We start from the raw sequence: 13,773 nt of genomic DNA on the forward strand, positions 1-13,773 counted from the left end.
TAGATGTAAATTAATATTCAAAGTTGTCAGCTAGTTGACAATAGGGCTGTACAATATGGCCAAATTATTGTATCTCAATATTGTCATATAAATAGTCATGTAAATGTCACATATACATGCTGTCCATATTCTTGAGCCTCAGGTGGGTAGGGAGAGTTCCCATGGGATAAAAAAAGCTTTTCAACCTACCATCCCTGGTTCTCAACACCAGGCACCTAAGTGGCTCTACTCTCTCTCTTTTTTAAAGAAACTTATGTGTACCTTAGTAAACACTAGTAGTTCTACTACTAGTTCCACCTTAGATTTGGAATGTATAATAGAAGATATACCTTACTGAATTTTCATATCAGTATGATATATGATATGACTATGATTTGACACAAAGTGCAGCATAAAATATGGTCGTTTACTCACCAGTGTAAGTTTGGTGGGATTAGAAGTCCATAGATCAAACGACGTGTTCAGTTCAAATCTGGAGCAAACATTTTTCTTCTTCTACTAAGGTGGATTAGAACTTTTTGTGGTACACAGCACTAACTACTGGACAGGAGGAACCTAGCAGTTAATGTGATTAATTTCAAAATGCAGGTCTTTCAAACAGACATGCGGTGCTGTGACATGTCAATCATCTGTGTCCAATCAGATTTCAGGAAAGTCCAGTGAAACCCCGGCCCATAAATTAGCTGCATCATTGTTTTAGCCGCAGTGTTCAAAGCATGTGAAAAAAGTCGCGGCTTATAGTCCGGAAATTACGGTATGGACAAGAAACAAAGATATTGGCAAGTTATATTTACTTTTTTGGAAATATTTTTTAAACAGCTACCCAGAACGCTGCATTCCCAGTAAAGCACAGCTAATCAACATAATCCTTAAAAAAATTAATTCTACGTAGAACAGAGAAGCAATGTTATTAGTGGTTACACCTTATTAGGAATGATTTTTAAAAGTGCAATGTACGGATCTGACAGGAATCTGAATCGGGAGGTTAACCAGGTTCACTACATCACATCTTGGCCTGACAATGGGCTGTTTTCACTGGTGTTCTTTCAGAAACTCTTTCATGTAACTCGCCAAAGCTTCAGTCTCCTCCAGTGTTACAGCGTTGTACAGAGACACACGAATTCCTCCAACTAACCTGCAAGAGGAGACAAAGTGTGACAGGTAAGGTCCAAAAACTCCAGAAACAACAAATAGTAAAACAAAACAAGATGGCACACAAAGATGATGTGTTACATTTCTAAATTTTGTATATACCGTACTTTAAGCCATAGTATGTTTGTTTTTACTAGTTTGGGAAGTCCTGCAACTTATACTACAGTGCGATGTATATACACTCAACAAAAATATAAACGCAACACTTTTGGTTTTGCTCCCATTTTGTATGAGATGAACTCAAAGATCTAAAACTTTTTCCACATACACAATATCACCATTTCCCTCAAATATTGTTCACAAACCAGTCGAAATCTGTGATAGTGAGCACTTCTCCTTTGCTGAGATAATCCATCCCACCTCACAGGTGTGCCATATCAAGATGCTGATTAGTGCACAGGTGTGCCTTAGACTGCCCGCAATAAAAGGCCACTCTGAAAGGTGCAGTTTTGTTTTATTGGGGGGGATACCAGTCAGTATCTGGTGTGACCACCATTTGCCTCATGCAGTGCAACACATCTCCTTCGCATCATCCGTGAAGAGAACACCTCTCCAACGTGCCAAACGCCAGCGAATGTGAGCATTTGCCCACTCACGTTGGTTACGACGACGAACTGGAGTCACGTCAAGACCCCGATGAGGACGACGAGCATGCAGATGAGCTTCCCTGAGACGGTTTCTGACAGTTTGTGCAGAAATTCGTTGGTTATGCAAACTGATTGTTCCAGCAGCTGTCCGAGTGGCTGGTCTCAGACGATCTTGGAGGTGAACATGCTGGATGTGGAGGTCCTGGGCTGGTGTGGTTACACGTGGTCTGCGGTTGTGAGGCTGGTTGGATGTACTGCCAAATTCTCTGAAACGCCTTTGGAGACGGCTTATGGTAGAGACATGAACATTGAATACACGAGCAACAGCTCTGGTTGACATTCCTGCTGTCAGCATGCCAATTTAAGTAAAATCTGTACAAGTAAAATCAAATCCAAGCACAATCTGATCCAACTATAATCCGTCTGAAAACACGACAGCACAATCACACCGTGTCACTTGTAGCATTGAACTGTGCAGTAAAGGGTCAATTCAAACATTGTTTTTTGCCCTCTGTGGTAATGGCGGCTCGCGCTCCTTGTCAGCACATGGCCAGGTGTGACTATCCTCCAGCGTTCCTATATGTAACTCTAGGGTTTTTCCCAGTCTCTTCTGCCTATGAAGTTGCATGAAATGGTTTTAATTGGTATTTTAAGAAGGCAACATGTTACAGCTTCTCTACTGTTTGCAAAAAGAAAAGAAAAAAAATCCTCCCCCGCCCCAAGCACCACTATGCTCTAAATTTCTGAATCGGCATCTTGATATGCCACACCTGTGATGTGGGATGGATTGTCCCAGCAAAGAAGTGCTCACTAACACAGATTTAGACAGATTTGTGAACATTTGAGAGAAATTGGTGTTTTGTGTAAAAATAAAAATAAAATGTTTTAGATGAAAAATGGGAGCAAAACCAAAAGTGTTGCGTTTATATTTTTGTTGGGGGTGTGTGTGTGTGTGTATATATATATATATATATATATATATATATATACACTGAACAAAAATATAAACACAACACTTTTGTTTTTGCTCCCATTTTTCATCTAAAACATTTTATTTTTACACAAAACACCAATTTCTCTCAAATGTTCACAAATCTGTCTAAATCTGTGTTAGTGAGCACTTCTTTGCTGGGACAATCCATCCCACATCACAGGTGTGGCATATCAAGATGCCGATTCAGAAATTTAGAGCATAGTGGTGCTTGGGGCGGGGGAGGATTTTTTTTCTTTTCTTTTTGCAAACAGTAGAGAAGCTGTAACATGTTGCCTTCTTAAAATACCAATTAAAACCATTTCATGCAACTTCATAGGCAGAAGAGACTGGGAAAAACCCTAGAGTTACATATAGGAACGCTGGAGGACAGTCACACCTGGCCATGTGCTGACAAGGAGCGCGAGCCGCCATTACCACAGAGGGCAAAAAACAATGTTTGAATTGACCCTTTACTGCACAGTTCAATGCTACAAGTGACACGGTGTGATTGTGCTGTCGTGTTTTCAGACGGATTATAGTTGGATCAGATTGTGCTTGGATTTGATTTTACTTGTACAGATTTTACTTAAATGCATGTTCTATGCATTCACTCTCTTTAATCCCATGTCAACTGCAGAGTGTGCTTTGAGCATTATTTTGTGCCAAGCTGGAAATTTCATATCATCAGGATCTTGGGACAATGGCATCACGAGATGTATCCCTGGATTTATTTACAATGCATAATGCACCGTGCTGTGTTTAGCAATGATCAAGTTGTGAGTGTGTTTCCACGTCAATGTTAAGACCAGGTGCTATGATCTCGAAGCTCTGTTATTTGTGCCAAGAAGGTAAGAAATTGAACTCTTTTTATTCTAATTTCATTAATAATGTCATTGTAATTAAAAAGTGAACCAAAAACAGGTAGGTCCAGCATTTACAGTCTGTGTAAGCCCATTGTTTTTTTTTTTATTATTATTATTTATGCATCAAATACAAACAAAACAGGTACGTACAAAATCTCGAATTCGCTGCACACACAAAAGAAGAACACTAGCATGTTGCCCGTGGGTGTCCAAGAGTTCCAGATTGGAATAGGTAGCTGACATTTTTTCAAGGGTGGTAATAAATTATGCAAAGTTTCTATAATGAGTTGGAATGGTGTGGAGTCCAGAATGGTTATAGAACATTAGACCTTCGACTTCAACAGTTTTTAGAGGAAGAACTCAACCCTTTTATTTCCTGTTACACATTTTTTATGTTAATTTATTCTTAATGTATTTATAAATTGTTTAGGTTCTTGTTATTATATACACACTTATTATTATCATTACTATTATCAGTATTATTATTACTTCTATTTTGTCATTTGATTTTTAAATGGATCACAATGGAAATAGGTGTTTACACTTTCTTGCGTCATCCATGTATTTTTAACATATTTACAATTTTATTATGTACTTACATTGAACTTACTAAATAAAATCACACACACACACATTCACACACGCTTTTAATATACATATGATTTACCACCTCCTGCTGGAATGTTGTGTGAGTCCAGAATGTAATCATCAACATCCATTGTTCAGTGTTGTTAGCTAATATCCCTAGTTCCTCCAAGAATATTAATCCTATCAACATTCTGATTTGGTGGCTTTCATCTTTGACCCAAAATATATAAGCATACCAAATGGCAAATGTCAGCTCTCCCCAGTTCGTCTGTGATCGAACCCATACACGGGCACACTACATGTACACAGACACTACTTCTTTATACATATATTATGGTGAGCTGCGCAGAAGAATGAAAACCGAGCCAGAGTTTTTGTCTTTTCTGCTTTCTGCCACCAGCAGGTGCTGTTATTTTTATACACCCACAAACAGAGACATCAAATGCACTACACTTTCCACTCATGGTAATGGCAACATGACATTTAACTAAACTGACTAAACCAATTGAACTACAAAAACACAATAAATCAATAACAGTAACACTGTTAAACTAACATGGTGTTTGTCAGGAAAATGATCATTTCTCTACACTGATTACAGACCCTGCAGCGGGTCTGTGATCAACTTTTCTGCAGCGCGGCTTTGCTTTGAACCAATCGAAGCAGTGGTTCGCAGATTGAAGCAGTGCTTCGAACTATCGCTTCGTTTATTCTTTCTTTCGCTTAATTTTCCCCCGCTAAAACCCTAAAGAGCATACGTCTGTGAGTATTATTTACCTTTTTTATGTTAAACCGACCTGTTATGGTCTTCTGAAACAGTTGATAGATGTATTTTATACTTAAAAACAGGAGCGATGCTAACGCGTTAGCATGTCTATGGCATTTTCAATGTTAAAAGTTAGCATTAAGCAGTTCCAGTTGTCATCACGTTCGGGTGCATTTGTTTTCAAATTGTAATATTTTTTAAATGTATTTTTGTTTATATATTAATAATATAATGATTATTATATACAATATATACTTATTATATACAATTTTAGAGAGAGACAAAAAGAACCTGAATAGAAACACAACAGAATATATAAAAGCAACTAACAATGAACATAAATAAATAAATACATACAGAAATAAATGTTTCCTGTGAACTGCTCAACATACCTGTGTGAGCAGGTATTTTTGCACATGAAAAGTGTGCTCAGCCCCATCCGCAGCCGTTTGATAACGGACCATTCTGAGGCATGTTTACAATTAAAAGTGACAAACTACGAACCCCAGATAAAAAAGCTCAGCCAAGAAAAGCAAGGACAGGGATCACACTGACTGGTAGGCAAGATATATTAATTGAGACATAGCCTATGATTCATTTTAGTCTCAGCCCACACTGACTAGTTAAATACGTTGCTGTTTGCTCTGAATTTGTTGAACGTATTCCTGTAGTGTGTCATTTTTACCATTATTGTTGACAGTGGCACACTCATCGACTAGAAAATTTGAAATTGGCACTCAATGTCTCAAAGGTTGCCGACCCTTGCCATACACACACACTTAATTTTTTTTAAACACACTAATAAATTAATTTGGAGCTGTTTTCTCAATGAAAATGTTTGTATTCACGGTGAGCTTTTTTTCTGTCTGCTCAGCGTCTCCCTTCCCTACTGCGGTCGCTGAGTGCAGCATCATGGAGGCTCTGGTCTCGCAAGTTAACTCATCGGGGGAAGCGTGCTTTACGACCTTACACAGCAACTCAGTGGAGACAATAGAAATCACTCTGCATACCTGCAAACCGAGAAATTTCACCAAATTTAAGCAAAATTATCTGAGAAAATCTGAGCTATCCCTCTGATATGTTCATTCCTAATCCTGTCCATTCTCATCACTCCCAAAAGAGAATCTCAACATCTTCAGCTCTGCCACCTCCAGCTCTGCCTCCTGTCTTTTTGTTAGTGCCACTGTCTCTAAGCCGTACAACATTGCTGGTCTCACTACTGTCTTGTAAACTTTCCCCTTCACTCTTACAGTTATTCTTTGGTCACAAATTACTCCTGCTACCTTTCTCCACCTACTCCACTCTCTTCTTCACTTCTGTACCACACTCTCTGTTACTTTGGAGAGTTGACCCCAAGTATATAAACTCATCTACTTTCACCACTTCCACTCCTTGTAACAGCACTATTCCACTGGGCTCCCTCTCATTTACACACATGTACTCAGTCTTGTTCCTACTGACTTTCATTCCCCTTCTCTCCAGAGCATATTTCCACCTTTCCAGGCTAGACTCAACCTACTCTCTACTCTCACTACAGATCACAATGTCATCTGCAAACATCATAGTTCATGGACGATCTCATCCATCAACCTGTCCATCACCATTGCGAACAACAGCTGATCCTTTGTGTAATCCCACCACCACCTTGAATGAGTCTGTCATTCCTACTGCGCATCTCACCACTGTCACACTATCCTTGTATATGTCCTGCGCTACCCTCACATACTTCTCTGCCACTTCATACTTCCTCATACCATACGACATCTCTTTTCTTGGCACCCTGTAATAAGCTTTCTCTACATCCACAAACACATAATGTAACTCTTTCTGGCCTTCTCTACACTTCTCCATCAGTATTCTCAGACCAAACATTGCATCTCCTACAAAGAATGTAGTGCACCTTCATCCACTCTTGTCGTGCTGTGCTCCTCTCTTTTCCTAAAGTACAGTAGTGTTCTAATAGTAGTGCTATGTGACTAAAAAGATTAATCCAGGTTTTGAGTATATTTCTTATTGTTACATGGGAAACAAGGTACCAGTAGATTCAGTAGATTCTCACAAATCCAACAAGACCAAGCATTCATGATATGCACACTCTTAAGGCTATGAAATTGGGCTATTAGTAAAACAAAGTAGAAAAGGGGGTGTTCACAATAATAGTAGCATCTGCTGTTGATGCTACAAACTCAACACTATTATGTTCAAACTGCTTTTTTAGCAATCCTGTGAATCACTAAACTAGTATTTAGTTGTATAACCACAGTTTTTCATGATTTCTTCACATCTGCGAGGCAATAATTTTGTTGGTTTAGAACCAAGATTTTGCTCGTTTACTAGTGTGCTTGGGGTCATTGTCTTGTTGAAACACCAATTTCAAGGGCATGTCCTCTTCAGCATAAGGCAACATGACCTCTTCAAGTATTCTGACATATCCAAACTGATCCATGATACCTGGTATGCGATATATAGGCCCAACACCATAGTAGGAGAAACATGCCCATATCATGATGCTTGCACCACCATGCTTCACTGTCTTCACTGTGAACTGTGGCTTGAATTCAGAGTTTGGGGGTTGTCTCACAAACTGTCTGCGGCCCTTGGACCCAAAAAGAACAATTTTACTCTCATCAGTCCACAAAATATTCCTCCATTTCTCTTTAGGCCAGTTGATGTGTTCTTTGGCAAATTGTAACCTCTTCTGTACATGTCTTTTATTTAACAGAGGGACTTTGCGGGGCATTCTTGCAAATGAATTAGCTTATGAATTAGCATCTTCTGTCACAGCACTTACAGACTGTCTTTGATCATCCTGGAGCTGATCAATGGGTGAGCCTTTGCCATTCTGGTTATTCTTCTATCCATTTTGATGGTTGTTTTCCGTTTTCTTCCACGTGTCTCTGTTTTTTTTTCCATTTTAAAGCAATGGAGATCATTGTAGATGAACAGCCTATAATTTTTTGCACCTGCGTATAAGTTTTCCCCTCTCCAATCAACTTTTTAATCAAACTACGCTGTTCTTCTGAACAATGTCTTGAACATCCCATTGTCCTCAGGCTTTCAAAGAGAAAAGCATGTTCAACAGGTGCTGGCTTCATCCTTACATAGGGGACACCTGATTCAAACCTGTTTGTTCCACAAAATTGACGAACTCACTGACTGAATGCCACACTACTATTATTTGAACACCCCCTTTTCTACTTTGTTTTACTAATAGCCCAATTTCATAGCTTTAAGTGTGCATATCATGAATGTTTGGTCTTGTTGGATTTTTGAGAATCTAGTGAATCTACTGGTACCTTGTTTCCCATGTAACAATAAGAAATATACTCAAAACCTGGATTAATCTTTCTAGTCACATAGCACTACTATTATTCTGAACACTACTGTAGGTACTGAACACAGCCATTTTCATCCTTTTTGCAAAATCAACTACCACCTACCTGCAGGACATATGCACTGATGATATTCATCATCACCCCATTCAATGTCCCACTTCACACTCATCTTCGCTTCACTTTCAACACACTCTTAACATACTCTACCTTTACAATGACCCCAACACCATTTCTCTTCCTATCCACACCATGATACAACAACTTGAACCCACTGCCTATACACCTGCTCTTCCTTCCCTTCCACTTCTTCTCTTCCACACACACTATATCTACCTTTCTCCTCTCCATCATATCAGCCAGCGCTCTCCCTTTACCAATCATACTGCCAACATTCAAAGTCCCGACTCTAACTTCCACCCTTTCAGTTTTCCTCTTGTTCTGCTGTCTGTGGACCAATTCTTCTCCTCTTCTTCACCCAGCGGTAGCCCAGTTTCCGCTGGCACCCTGTTGGGAAACGGCCCTGGTGGCGGTCGCTGTTAACCCAGGCATCGACCGATCTGGTAAGGAAATTCAATTTGTACTCTGTGTGGTTATGTTGGCTTCTTTTATGCCGGATACCCTTCCTGATGCAACCCTACTCATTTCTCCGGCCTTGAGACCGGAACTCAGTCTACTGGCTGCACACTCCATGTGGCTGAGATTTGACAAACTTTAAGGTTAACACCCTGCCTCCTTCTGCCCTCCTCATTTATCCAGGCTTGGGACCAGCGGTCACCATGTACTGGCTGCACACCCCATGTGGTTGAGTTTACTAAGATATACTAAAGCATGGTCCAAACCCAAAATTAACACAGAGGAAATAATTTAAAAGAAAAGTTTTCATATATCAGTACCTGTGTCCTTTCAGTGAAATCATTCCACGTTTCGAAGCACCATCCAGAAACTCTTTTTCTAAGACATCATCTCCGCCGGCCTTTCCAACACGAAATGGTATATTTATGCAACTCCGACACGCTGCGTCCACTGGACTGCTGCATAGATGAAAGCAGAGTTAACCAAGAAGCTTTAACTTATTACTTATAACTACAGGGCAGGAAAACAAAAGAAGGTGCTGATTTTAAATCTGCAGGATGAAGACTGCGTAGCATTTGGGGTTAACCAGCTTCATGTTAGATTTTAAAGCTCAGCACTTCAGTTTTCAGCAAGAATTACTGCCATCAACTGTTTCGGCATGGAACTGAATGAATGGATTCTACCAAAAATAACCCACAAGCGTTCACCACATGAGTAAAACCCGAATTTATGGTAATTTCCGGAAAACTTTCATCACTGAGTGCTTAAAACTGATGTAAATGACTTGACACTGTTTAAACCCAGGCTCAAGCCAAAATGGTCAAACCTGGTGGCAAAAAAACTCCATTAGTTTTAAATGTTTTCAGTCAAACACAGAAATTCCACACTGTGGATCCACACCATCAACTGGCACATCAGTGAACCAACGTTCAGCTATTGACTTGGAATACATTAAAAACAACTACGAGGTCTGTCAATAAAGTAACGGTCCTTTTTATTTTTTTCAAAAACTATATGGATTTCATTCATATGTTTTTACGTCAGACATGCTTGAACCCTCGTGCGCATGCGTGAGTTTTTCCACGCCTGTCGGTGACGGCCTGTGAGCACGTCTTGGGAAGGAGTGGTCCTGCCCCCTCGTCGGATTTTCATTGTCTGGAAATGGCGGAATGAAAAGGACTTTTTTTCCATCAGAATTTTTTCAGAAGCTGTTAGAGACTGGCACCTGGAAACCATTCGAAAAATTTATCTGGCTTTCGGTGAAGATTTTACGGGCTTCACAGACAATAAGGACTGTTACTACAGCTTTAAGGACGGCTTTAAGGACGCTCGGCGCTCCGAGCTGCGACGACGCGGCACAAGCCACCGGACCATTTCTAAACGGTTGGCTCTGTGGATACGAGACCGTCATGTGCTCTTTCTCTGGTTATCACAAGAGCTGGACATCAGCCATTTTCCGTCAGATTTCACTTTTAACAAGAGATTTTATCATGGAAAGCCGCGCAGAGGCTTCGCGCGTCACGACTGATTCGCTTGGGAAGCGAGACAAAGGAACACCTCCGTTTCGGCGTGTTGTCCTTTGACACGCCGAAACGGAGGTGTTCCTTTGTCTCGCTTCCAAAGCGAATCGGTCTTTACGCGCGAAGCCTCCGCGCGGCTTTCCATGACAAAATCTCTTAAGTGAAATCTGCCAGAAAATGGCTGATGTCCAGCTCTTGTGATAACCAGAGAGAGCACACGACGGTCTCGTATCCATAGAGCCATCCGTTTAGAAATGGTCCGGTGACTTGTGCCGCGTCGTCGCAGCTCGGAGCGCCGAGCATCCTTAAAGGGGTCCTTAAAGCTGTAGTAACAGTCCTTATTCTCTGTGAAGCCTGTAAAATTTTCACCGAAAGCCAGATAACTTTTTCGAATGGTTTCCAGGTGCCAGTCTCTAACAGCTTCTGAAAAAATTCTGATGGAAAAAAAAGTCCTTTTCATTCCGCCATTTCCAGACAATGAAAATCCGACGAGGGGGCGGGACCACTCCTTCCCAAGGCGTGCTCACAGGTGAATGACATCACTGACGGGCGTGGAAAAACTCACGCATGCGCACGAGGGTTCAAGCATGTCTGATGTAAAAACATATGAATGAAATCCATATAGTTTTTGAAAAAAAATAAAAAGGACTGTTACTTTATTGACAGACCTCGTATAAGTGAGATTTGTTGGACTTACATGTAGAAGCAATTAGAGGAATTGATAATGTCATAAATCATGGAGGACTTCTGCTTGCTGAGCATCTCCATGGCAGCGGTTCCACCATTGTTCTTGACCCACTCCAGAACCAGACACATGATGTAGATACTGAACACAAAAGATAAACACACAAAAAAGATGCAATTCATCACATTTTCTTGGACACACTACCATTCAAGTCTTTTCAGTCTTCAATATGTGAAAGTGGAACACTTAAAACCTTAAAAAAATTATCATGGAATGCAGCAAATAGCATTTATAAGTAAATATAATTATAACACTGTATAACTTCATTTACGGAAGAAAACCACATGAAATTTGTCAAACTGGTCTCCTCCAACATGCAACATTTAATCAGGTAGCACAGTTGTTTGCACTCTTGACCTGAGTGAAAATCCACCAATGCCCATTCTCTTTGTCGATCTCGTGTTGCATAGGCAAGGGTATCTGGCCAAAGTCTTTTGTTAAATTCAAGATATGAATCCATACCAAATCTGCTGAGATGACCCACAGCGAATGAGAGCAACCAAAGGAATTTTGTTATTGAGTCACCACCAACTGTTTTTATGTTATCATGTACCAGTTACAATACCTACGAACAAATACATTTTTTTATATTGAGCCTTTGAGATTTTTTCTATCTCAGCGTTTCTTGGATCCTGATGATGCCTGTTTGGTGCCCGTGGTTCTGAAGTACATCAGTCCTGCCACCCGTGCCCTTTCTGGCTCAATCTGCGCCCATAATGTCTCAGAAACCCGAGACCGCTGTGCCGGGCTCCTCAACTTGAGGCCCATGCTTCAGCTCCAGCTCCTGTAAGGGTGGGCCTGGTAAATGCCAGATCGCTGGTAAATAAAACTTTTATTCTTCTGGACTTTTTTTAGTTCCCGTGATCTGGATTTTCTGTGTGTGACTGAGACCTGGCTGTCTGTTGGTGCGTCCAGTGCCGTCGCTGCGCTTTTACCAGCAGATTCTGGTTATTTTAATTCACCATGGGCTTCAGGGAGAGGCGGAGGCACAGCAACTGTTTACAACAGGTATTATAAATGTAAGCATTGCTTTCTACAGTATTCATTGTCCAGTTTCGAGTTGACCTTGTTTGCCAAATAAAACAAGGACTTCATAAATGACTTTTCTGATTTTTCATGGTTAATTACCTCCACCAAGGAGGTTATGTTTTCGGTTGCGTCTGTTTGTTGGTTGGTTTGTTAGCAGGATTACTCAAAAAATCCTCAACAGATTTCAATGAAATTTTTACCAGGGGTGTATCTTGGCCTAACTTAGACGTCATTAAATTTTGGTAATGATCCAGAACACGATCCGGATCCAGTAAATTCTTTTAAGGATTTTTTTTTTTATCATTGCAGGATAGGGCCAATTTCAACATTTTTGCATCTAACTTCATGAAGACGGGTCACAAACAAAAGCTGAACAAAAGTTAAGTTACGACACAACAATAATTTAGCATTTGTTTCTCCTCATTGAATAAAATTATTAGAAAAAAAAAAAACTAAAAAAAAAAAAAAAACTTGTGTAGTTCATGCAGTTTCTTTATAAATATATTTACTGAAGATCTAAGGGTTTAACCCTCTGGGTCCTACGCTGTCGTATACGACGGCTGAGAACAAGCTTTACTAAATTATAAATATCTTTTTAATGATATGAGATAGAAACTTGCCCTTTTTTTTTTTTTTGCTGAAAATTTAACTGCGCGGACTTTTGAGCCACCATCCACCATCTTTGTACTCCTCATAGAAGCTGTGTGATGATGTGAGCAATGTGAGTGTCCCATCGGAACTGGTTCACAGTCACGTGGTTGTCCAAAATCCAATCGTAGGGCAGATTCACCTCATGTGACACACCAAAGATTGTTTTTAGGAGTGACGTGTTACTAGTTTATTTATTATAGTTTGCTGTGTGTTTTGAATAAATGTGTGTGGAAAATTATTTTCCGCTTTACTTTTCCTTGGTTGTCCTGAAAAAAAGAGACATAAAAGTTGATTGTGGGATGCAGGGAGAGCTGTTAACAGCAATAATAAAACATTTATGCCAGGCGAGTGAACTGTCCAAAAAATGCCCTCAGACCCCAGAGGGTTAACCACTGAATCTGAACCATGACGGTAGATGCGTGAAATGACGTGGAATAAGTCTCTTTGCCAAAGGGTATTGCATGTGACGTCAGTGACCCTATGGCCTTGGCGGAGGTTTGCGCTCTCCAAGTGCTTCTTGTTATCAACATATTATTATTGGACATTTTAATATACATGTGTGTTGTCCTGATAAGTCACTGGCAAAGAAATTTTTAAGACTTGTTGACTCTTGTTCAGTCCGTATGTGGCCCTACACATTACCGGACACGGACACACTCTGGACCTGGTTCTTTCCTGCAGTCCTTCTGTGACTGACTTGGAAATCTGTGACTTTGGAGTCTCGGATCACCTGCCTGTTTTTAGTCTTGTCAAAGTAATTCGACAAGGCTCTGTTGGTGTGTCTGTTGGTTTGTTTGTTTGTTTATCTTTGTTAGTATTGTTGAAGTAATTTGACAGACGCACCAACAGAGCCTTTTCGAATTACTTTGACAAGACTAACAAACAAACCAACAGCCACACCAACATAGTCTTGTCAAAGTAATTTGAAAAGGCTCTGTTGGTGTGTCTGTTGGTTTGTTTTTTTATGTTTGTTTGTTCACCTTAAATTTGG

General features: G+C 40.2%; 1 protein-coding gene across 2 annotated transcripts in view; it reads right to left on the reverse strand.

Annotated features, from left to right (window-relative positions):
- Nucleotides 1-774: 774 nt before the first annotated feature.
- Nucleotides 775-13,773, reverse strand: part of psat1 (phosphoserine aminotransferase 1) — a 51,528-nt gene continuing 38,529 nt past the window's right edge. The window contains exons 7-9 of one of the 2 annotated variants that reach the window (XM_034170989.1): nucleotides 11,055-11,183; nucleotides 9,158-9,292; nucleotides 775-1,135 (exon numbers count right to left, since the gene is read on the reverse strand). In XM_034170989.1, the coding sequence (XP_034026880.1) occupies nucleotides 1,033-1,135; nucleotides 9,158-9,292; nucleotides 11,055-11,183 (367 nt within the window). In that variant the 3' untranslated portion in view covers nucleotides 775-1,032. Of the gene's footprint in view, nucleotides 1,136-9,157; nucleotides 9,296-11,054; nucleotides 11,184-13,773 lie in introns of both variants that reach the window. The other variant, XM_034170988.1, reaches the window with a different exon arrangement.

This window comes from Thalassophryne amazonica, chromosome 5, assembly GCF_902500255.1.
Source record: "Thalassophryne amazonica chromosome 5, fThaAma1.1, whole genome shotgun sequence".
NCBI lineage: Eukaryota > Metazoa > Chordata > Actinopteri > Batrachoidiformes > Batrachoididae > Thalassophryne > Thalassophryne amazonica.